A 9,597-nucleotide genomic window follows, 5' to 3' on the forward strand; every position below is an offset into this window, starting at 1 on the left:
GGTGTTGGTTTGAAAAACAATGCTAACTCTGTTATTATAAAGGTAGCATGCACTGAAGAGTAGGATGACAACTTGCTCCTTAAGTAGTCCAAATGCTGTACATTTCGGTGCCTGGGTGTGGTCCAGGTGATAAGAGCCACCGCTCTCACAAAGTTACAGTTGAAGGAAACAGAAAAGATTCAATGTTACTGCCATTATAACAGGCGGTGTGTTGGCAATTATACAGTGTCAGACTCTTGCAGTGGTGCAAGTCGATCATTATTAGTTACATAATAAAAGATGAACATGGGTGTAAGAGACGTGTGCAGAGGTACGCAATGGAGACCGTGTAAAGTGAAACTAAAATTAGGTTTTGTTGCGCCTGTCCCTTTAACACAGCAAAACATTCAAAATAAGCCAAAGAAAAACCTACTCCGCTTTGGAGAATATCTACACATGTAGTCCAGCCCTCTCTAACTGGGTGGTTAGCTAAGCTAATTACCAGCCCAAATATATATATAGATATAAACAGATATATAACAGTCCCATAAGAAATCTTATCTGTATCTTGTAGCTGTAGGGGAAGGCCTCTCTGCTCTCCTGGGTCAGCACCCTTGTGTGCTATAGCAATATCAGGATCCAGGTTTAGAAATCTTGTCCCCTTTGTCTTGCTGTCAGCCTGCAGTCTCTTTGCAGCTCAAGACATCTGTTTGTTCCCCAGGTCAGCCCAGTTGTGGACTAGGGATCTCTCTGGTCTGTCCTTCCTGGGTCAGCTCCAATTGTGAGCTCAGGAATCATTCTCCTGTTTCTGGGAACAGGCTTTTTCTATAGTTCTGATTAGGCAGGTGGAGTTGGTTGATTGCTGGTGTGCAATTAACCAGCACATTGCTGGATTAGAGGCAAGTTTCTTAACAGGGATAAGTCCCCGTTACAATAGACAACATCTTATACATATGAAAATGAAATGACATTAGAAGAAACATTTTAGTTCTAAACGACAAATACCCAAAGCGTGGGATGTTTGACTCCTTGGTTTTCCATCTAGGAATCAAATCTCTATCATTGTGTCCTGTTTACGGTATATAGCAGGGTTTCTCAATCAGGGTGCCGGGGAACCCTGGTGTGCTGTGACCTTCTACCAAGGGTGCTGCGATCCCAGGGGAGAAGGAACTCAGCTGGCTGCTCAGAGGCACATCCCGCGCTGCCTGTAGACATAGAAGCTGTGATCCACCTCTCCTGTCTCAGCATTGGCACGGAGGAGAGAGAGAAGCCTTCTCATTTCCAGGAAGCGCAAAACGCACCGCAGAGCAGCTGACATGTTTGAGGCGTGTTGGAGGAAAGAGGGAAGGAGTGAGGGCTTTGTGTGTGTGGGGGGGATGTGGGGGTGGTGATGGATTTGTGTGGGAAGGGGGGCTGAGGGCTTTGTGTGGGATGGGGAGGGGACTGTTTTGTATGGTGAGGGGGGTGTGACGGCTTTGTGTGGGGAGGGGAGCGGTGAGGGCTTTGTGTGAGGGGGGGTCAGTGCTATGTGTGGGGAGGGGGGCTGAGGGCTTTGTGTGGGGAGGGGAGGTGACTGTTTTGTATGGTGAGGGGGGTGTGACGGCTTTGTGTGGGGAGGGGAGCGGTGAGGGCTTTGTGTGAGGGGGGGTCAGTGCTATGTGTGGGGAGGGGGGCTGAGGGCTTTGTGTGGGGAGGGGAGGTGACTGTTTTGTATGGTGAGGGGGGTGTGACGGCTTTGTGTGGGGAGGGGAGCGATGAGGGCTTTGTGTGAGGGGGGGTCAGTGCTTTGTGTGGGGAGGGGGGCTAAGGGCTTTGTGTGAGGGGGGTGAGGGCTTTGTGTGGGGAGGGGGGCTGAGGGCTTTGTGTGGGAGGGGGGAGGGCTTTGTTTGGGGAGGGGAGGTGTGACGTTTTGTATGGGGAGGGGGATGTGATGGCTTTATGTGGGGAGGGGAGCGGTGAGGGCTTTGTGTGAGACGGGGGGGTGAGGGCTTTGTGTGGGGGGGTGACTGTTTTGAGTGGGAGGGAGTCTAGTGCTGTTTGTGGGGTCGGAGAAGGTGTGTGGTGTAAGCGAGAGAAGGGGGAGATGTGGTGTTTATGATTAGAGTGTGAGTGCACTGTGTAAGAAGGGGGGACACCTGTGATGTGTGTTGAGTAAAAGTGTGAGTAAGATGTGTGAGTGTGAGTAAGATGTGTGATGGTGAATGTGGAGTTTCTTTGAGTGGATGTTGACGCGCACAGTGACTCGCAACTTTATAAAATAGAGGTAATAAACCACAACATAGCACAGCTCTGTGATATGGAGCCGGTCAGAGAGAATGTGACTAATACTGTTCACACTCGGGGAGTATATAGTGCACAACAGAAGTAACACAGTGTTTCTTATCACAACACTGGAAGTTTGTTCCAAGTAGCATCAGAAATATGGGGCAGAACAACACAGGAGTGTCAATCTAAGTTTACTGCAGACACACAGGTTGTATATTGCACTCACGAGAGGCCTTTTGAAAAGAGTGTGTGTTTGTGGAAAGGAGGGTGGGGGTGTATGATGTGTAAGCGTGGAGGGATGAGAGAGGTCTGAAGACCAAGGGTGCCCTGACCCGTTGCTCCAAAAAGGTTGGGAACACACTGGTCTACAATATATTCCTTAACGTCTCATACCCATTATGAAATACATGGGGGACTATCCTTCAAAGCAGGTCCGCTCCACCGTGGAGCTCACTGACCAGATCTTCTCAGGACCTGTGAGCGAGGAAGCCCTCCGAGATGAAATCTACTGCCAGATCCTGAAGCAACTCACGGGAAACAGCAACAGGTACCAAGGCAGTCACCGATCATTCCTCCGAGGAGGTGTTTAGGTATCTATAAAAACACGCCAGCCCAGCATTTAGCATCTCTGAAGGCTTTTTAATTGATTTTAATACAAGATAACACATATGTATCTAAATGATGTGTGGGGTCAGTGTATTGGACCTTAGTATGACATGCTACACACTAGTTTCAGTGCATCTCATATCCCCTGTTATGTAATTACTAGTGCTGGAGTTGGCTTGATATTCAGGAGTTAGTAATAATAACTAAGCTTTAATGACAGTAGTTCTTTGACTGAAGGTACAATGCTAATGTGGGGTTTGGTGTCACAGTTACAGTGTCCGCAGTGGATGGCAGCTGCTCTGGCTCTGTACTGGCCTGTTTCCTCCCAGTAAATTGTTACTGGTCAACGTACAGAAATTCATTGAGAGTCGTCGAAAGGAACCACTGGCCAAGGAGTGTACCCGCAGGATCCAGAAAGTGATACAGTAATAATACCCCCCTTTCCTTTCTCATACAGTATATACATACAGTTACACCGCCTGCTGATTCCAGCTCTGATATACACCACATGGCATTGGAAAATACGGTTCAATCTAATGAAACATGTATGGCCTTAAACTGAAGAGGAGTTTCACAAATTGCTGCAAGATCTCTGCAAATATATATACATTCTGAGAGGATCCCTAGAGATCCAATATACCGGCACAGCACGAGAGATAATCACATAAAAGTGGTTTATTGGGTCCCAAATGCACACATATGCCCGACGTTTCAGTCCCCGGAAGGACCTTCTCCTGCCCTGGGGACTGAAGCGTCGGGCATGTGCATTTGGGACCCAATAAACCACGTTTATGTGATTATCTCTCGTGCTGTGCCGGTATAACGGGTCTCTAGGGATCCTCACAGATTTGAACTATTTACCCTTTACCGTGCACCACACCTCCCTCTGCTGAGGCCTTTTTTCAGTGTGTGCTGTGTCTCTATATACCTGCACATACACTATATATATATAAAGTCTCAGCACATTGGGAGCAGCCATGATGTTCATTTAACATCTTCTAAAATATATATATATATATATTTTTAGAAGATGTTAAATGAACATCATGGCTGCTCCCCAATGTGCTGAGACTTTGTTAATGCAAAGTTATGGATCTTCAACTCAAAGCCCTCCCTTCTCTTCCCAGTATTTATTATCAAATCATATCACAGAGGGCTCGATTTGTCATCCTATAGGATTAGGTTTGAAACATACAGATATCTTCTGTTTTATGGCAACTTTTTATCCCCGTTTAGGGATAACCATAATACTCTCTTAGCACAATCATTTTAAACACACTTGACACTAAAATATTAAACAGTGCAGTACAATGGGTGTGTAGACACAAACATATGTAACATACAACAATCTTTTACAACTATAAAAATAACAAATACAATAGTTAATGACGTCTAAATGTACAATACACACATACATATACTCTGCCTGGTGCACAGTCGTGTAAATGCACCAGTTGCACGGACACACATCCTGCCTGGTGCACAGTCGTGTAAATGCACCAGTTGCACGGACACACATCCTGCCTGGTGCACAGTCGTGTAAATGCACCAGTTGCACGGACACACATCCTGCCTGGTGCCCTGTCGTGTGACTGCACCAGTTGCACAGACACACATCCTGCCTGGTGCCCTGTCATGTGACTGCACCAGTTGCACGGACACACATCCTGCCTGGTGCACAGTCGTGTGACTGCACCAGTTGCACGGACACACATCCTGCCTTGTGCACAGTCGTGTGAATGCACCAGTTGCACGGACACACATCCTGCCTGGTGCACAGTCGTGTGAATGCACCAGTTGCACGGACACACATCCTGCCTTGTGCACAGTCGTGTGAATGCACCAGTTGCACGGACACACATCCTGCCTGGTGCACAGTCGTGTGAATGCACCAGTTGCACGGACACACATCCTGCCTTGTGCACAGTCGTGTGAATGCACCAGTTGCACGGACACACATCCTGCCTGGTGCCCTGTCGTGTGACTGCACCAGTTGCACAGGGACACATCCTGCCTGGTGCCCTGTCATGTGACTGCACCAGTTGCACGGACACACATCCTGTCTTGTGCACAGTCGTGTGAATGCACCAGTTGCACGGACACACACCCAGCCTTGTGCCCTGTTGTGTGAATGCACCAGTTGCACGGACACACACCCAGTCTTGTGCACAGTCGTGTGAATGCACCAGTTGCACGGACACACACCCAGTCTTGTGCACAGTCGTGTGAATGCACCAGTTGCACGGACACACACCCAGCCTCCCTTCCTACATTGCAGACATGGTCCCAGGAAGCAGCCGCCTCACTCTGTGGAGGTAGAAGCCATACAGCAGATGAGCACCAAGATCTACCACAAGGTGTATTTTCCGAATGACACAGAAGAGGTAAGGATACCGGGGGGCTCTGGAACTCTGTACGCTGTAGCAGCCACCGGTCTGGGGGGGGCTTGCATGAGTCCACTGACAACCCATTTATAGTAGTAGATTGGATTTACAATGCTCTGAATGGCTGGAGGGTAAGCAGCTTTGGGTTGTAAAACTGGACCCTAAATACAACCCAGTTGCAGAAGAGATGTGTGATGAGGGTGTATCTGCTCATTCTCTCTGTGTTGCTGATTGCAGGTGTTTGAAGTTGGAACTAACACAAAAGTGCGAGAGCTGTGTCAGAACATCGCTGCCAAACAGCAGCTCGGCTCCTGGGAAGGGTTCAGCATCTTTGTGAAGATAACAGATAAGGTAACATTGGGACCCATAATCCCTATATCTGTTCTCAACCAAAGTGCCGGGGAACCCTGCTGTGCCGTAACCCTCTGCCAAGGGTGCCGCAGCCCCTGGGGAAAAACTGTGCTCAGTGGGCGCGTCGGTGTGTGTGTGTGTGTGTGGGGAGGAGAGTGTGATGTCTGTGTGTGTGTGGGGAGGAGAGTGTGAGGGCTGTGTGTGTGTGTGGGGGGGGAGGAGAGTGTGAGGGCTGTGTGTGTGTGGGGAGGAGAGTGTGATGCTTTGTGTGTGAGGAGGAGAGTGTGAGGGCTGTGTGTGTGGGGAGGAGAGTGTGATGTCTGTGTGAGGAGGAGAGTGTGATGTCTATGTGTGTGTGGGGAGGAGAGTGTGATGGGTGTGTGTGTGTGTGGGGTGGAGAGTGAGGGCTGTGTGTGTGTGGGGAGGAGAGTGTGATGTCTGTGTGTGGGGAGGAGAGTGTGATGTCTGTGTGTGGGGAGGAGAGTGTGATGGCTTTGTGTGTGTGGGGGGGGAGGAGAGTGTGATGGCTGTGTGTGTGTGGGGAGGAGAGTGTGATGGCTGTGTGTGTGTGGGGAGGAGAGTGTGATGTCTGTGAGTGGGGAGGACAGTGTGATGGCTGTGTGTGTGGGGGGGGGGAGGAGAGTGTGAGGGCTGTGTGTGGGGTGGGGGGGGGGAGAGTGTGATGGCTGTGTGTGTGTGGGGAGGACAGTGTGAGTGTGTGTGTGTGTGTGTGTGTGTGTGTGTGTGTGTGTGTGTGTGTGTGTGTGTGTGTGTGTGTGTGTGTGTGTGTGTGTGTGTGTGTGTGTGTGTGTGTGTGTGTGTGTGTGTGTGTAGGAGGAGAGTGAGGGCTGTGTGGGTAGGAGAGTGATGTCTGTGTGTGTGGGGGGAGGCGAGTGTGAGGGGTGTGTGTGTGTGTGTGTGTTGGGAGGAGAGTGTGATGTCTGTGTGTGGGGAGGAGAGTGTGATGTCTGTGTGTGGGGAGGAGAGTGTAATGGCTGTGTGTGGGGAGGAGAGTGTGATGGCTGTGTGTGTGTGGGGAGGGGAGTGTGATGGCTGTGTGTGGGGAGGAGAGTGTGATGGCTGTGTGTGTGTCTGGGGAGGAGAGTGTGATGGCTGTGTGTGGGGAGGAGAGTGTGATGGCTGTGTGTGTGTGGGGAGGAGAGTGTGATGGCTGTGTGTGTGTGGGGAGGAGAGTGTGATGGCTGTGTGTGTGTGGGGAGGAGAGTGTGATGGCTGTGTGTGGGGAGGAGAGTGTGATGGCTGTGTGTGGGGAGGAGAGTGTGATGGCTGTGTGTGTGTGGGGAGGAGAGTGTGATGGCTGTGTGTGTGTGGGGAGGAGAGTGATGTCTGTGTGTGGGGAGGAGAGTGTGATGTCTGTGTGTGGGGAGGAGAGTGTGATGTCTGTGTGTGGGGAGGAGAGTGTGATGTCTGTGTGTGGGGAGGAGAGTGTGATGTCTGTGTGTGGGGAGGAGAGTGTGATGGCTTTGTGTGTGGGGAGGAGAGTGTGATGGCTTTGTGTGTGAGGAGGAGAGTGTGAGGGCTGTGTGTGTGGGGAGGAGAGTGTGATGGCTTTGTGTGTGTGAGGAGGAGAGTGTGAGGGCTGTGTGAGTGGGGAGGAGAGTGTGATGTGTGTGTGAGGAGGAGAGTGTGATGGGTGTGTGGGTGTGAGTGTGAGTGTGTGTGTGTGCGTGAGGAGGAGAGTGTGATGGCTGTGTGTGGAGGAGAGTGTGAGGGCTTTGTGTGGGGAGGATAGTGTGAGGGCTGTGTGTGTGCATGTGTGGGGAGGAGAGTGTGATGGCTTTGTGTGGGGAGGAGAGTGTGATGGCTGTGTGTGTGTGTGTGTGATGAGAGTGTGAGGGCTTTGTGTGGGGAGGAGAGTGTGAGGGCTGTGTGTGTGTGGGGGGGAAGGAGAGCGATGGCTGTGTGTGTGTGAGGAGGAGAGTGTGAGGGCTGTGTGTGTGTGTGTGTGTGTGTGTGTGTGTGTGTGTGTGTGTGTGTGTGTGTGTGTGTGTGTGTGTGTGTGTGTGTGTGTGGGTGGGTGTGTGGGTGTGTGTTGAGGAGTGTGATGGCTGTGTGTGTGTGTGGGTGTGTGTTGAGGAGTGTGATGGCTGTGTGTGTGTGTGTGTGTAGGAGGAATGTGATGGCTGTGTGTGGGGAGGGGATAGCTGTGCGTGTGTGTGTGAGGAGGAGTGTGATGTCTGTGTGAGGAGGAGAGTGTGATGTCTATGTGTGTGTGGGGAGGAGAGTGTGAGGGGTGTGTGTGTGTGGGGTGGAGAGTGAGGGCTGTGTGTGTGTGGGGAGGAGAGTGTGATGTCTGTGTGTGGGGAGGAGAGTGTGATGTCTGTGTGTGGGGAGGAGAGTGTGATGGCTTTGTGTGTGTGGGGGGGGAGGAGAGTGTGATGGCTGTGTGTGTGTGGGGAGGAGAGTGTGATGGCTGTGTGTGTGTGGGGAGGAGAGTGTGATGTCTGTGAGTGGGGAGGACAGTGTGATGGCTGTGTGTGTGTGGGGGGGGGGGAGGAGAGTGTGAGGGCTGTGTGTGGGGTGGGGGGGAGGAGAGTGTGATGGCTGTGTGTGTGTGGGGAGGACAGTGTGATGTGTGTGTGTGTGTGTGTGTGTGTGTGTGTGTGTGTGTGTGTGTGTGTGTGTGTGTGTGTGTGTGTGTGTGTGTGTGTGTGTGTGTGTGTGTGTGTGTGTGTGTGTAGGAGGAGAGTGAGGGCTGTGTGGGTAGGAGAGTGATGTCTGTGTGTGTGGGGGGAGGCAAGTGTGAGGGGTGTGTGTGTGTGTGTGTGTGTTGGGAGGAGAGTGTGATGTCTGTGTGTGGGGAGGAGAGTGTGATGTCTGTGTGTGGGGAGGAGAGTGTAATGACTGTGTGTGGGGAGGAGAGTGTGATGGCTGTGTGTGTGTGGGGAGGAGAGTGATGTCTGTGTGTGGGGAGGAGAGTGTGATGTCTGTGTGTGGGGAGGAGAGTGTGATGTCTGTGTGTGGGGAGGAGAGTGTGATGTCTGTGTGTGGGGAGGAGAGTGTGATGTCTGTGTGTGGGGAGGAGAGTGTGATGGCTTTGTGTGTGGGGAGGAGAGTGTGATGGCTTTGTGTGTGAGGAGGAGAGTGTGAGGGCTGTGTGTGTGGGGAGGAGAGTGTGATGGCTTTGTGTGTGTGAGGAGGAGAGTGTGAGGGCTGTGTGAGTGGGGAGGAGAGTGTGATGTGTGTGTGAGGAGGAGAGTGTGATGGGTGTGTGGGTGTGAGTGTGAGTGTGTGTGTGTGCGTGAGGAGGAGAGTGTGATGGCTGTGTGTGGAGGAGAGTGTGAGGGCTTTGTGTGGGGAGGATAGTGTGAGGGCTGTGTGTGTGCATGTGTGGGGAGGAGAGTGTGATGGCTTTGTGTGGGGAGGAGAGTGTGATGGCTGTGTGTGTGTGTGTGTGTGTGTGTGATGAGAGTGTGAGGGCTTTGTGTGGGGAGGAGAGTGTGAGGGCTGTGTGTGTGTGGGGGGGAAGGAGAGCGATGGCTGTGTGTGTGTGTGTGAGGAGGAGAGTGTGAGGGCTGTGTGTGTGTGTGTGTGTGTGTGTGTGTGTGTGTGTGTGTGTGTGTGTGTGTGTGGGTGTTGAGGAGTGTGATGGCTGTGTGTGTGTGTGGGTGTGTGTTGAGGAGTGTGATGGCTGTGTGTGTGTGTGTGTGTAGGAGGAATATGATGGCTGTGTGTGGGGAGGGGATAGCTGTGCGTGTGTGTGTGAGGAGGAGTGTGATGTCTGTGTGAGGAGGAGAGTGTGATGTCTATGTGTGTGTGGGGAGGAGAGTGTGAGGGGTGTGTGTGTGTGGGGTGGAGAGTGAGGGCTGTGTGTGTGTGGGGAGGAGAGTGTGATGTCTGTGTGTGGGGAGGAGAGTGTGATGTCTGTGTGTGGGGAGGAGAGTGTGATGGCTTTGTGTGTGGGGGGGGAGGAGAGTGTGATGGCTGTGTGTGTGTGGGGAGGAGAGTGTGATGGCTGTGTGTGTGTGGGGAGGAGAGTGTGATGTCTGTG

General features: G+C 51.8%; 1 protein-coding gene across 6 annotated transcripts in view; it reads left to right on the forward strand.

Moving 5' to 3' along the window:
* Window positions 1–9,597, forward strand: part of MYO7B (myosin VIIB) — a 234,965-nt gene that overhangs the window by 191,541 nt on the left and 33,827 nt on the right. For all 6 annotated transcript variants that reach the window (XM_075569626.1, XM_075569627.1, XM_075569629.1 and 3 more), the window contains 4 exons: window positions 2,638–2,791; window positions 3,120–3,275; window positions 5,129–5,234; window positions 5,472–5,585. In XM_075569626.1, coding sequence (XP_075425741.1) covers window positions 2,638–2,791; window positions 3,120–3,275; window positions 5,129–5,234; window positions 5,472–5,585 — 530 coding nt within the window. The remainder of the gene's footprint in view (window positions 1–2,637; window positions 2,792–3,119; window positions 3,276–5,128; window positions 5,235–5,471; window positions 5,586–9,597) is intronic.

Source organism: Ascaphus truei, chromosome 14, assembly GCF_040206685.1.
Source record: "Ascaphus truei isolate aAscTru1 chromosome 14, aAscTru1.hap1, whole genome shotgun sequence".
NCBI classification, from domain to species: domain Eukaryota; kingdom Metazoa; phylum Chordata; class Amphibia; order Anura; family Ascaphidae; genus Ascaphus; species Ascaphus truei.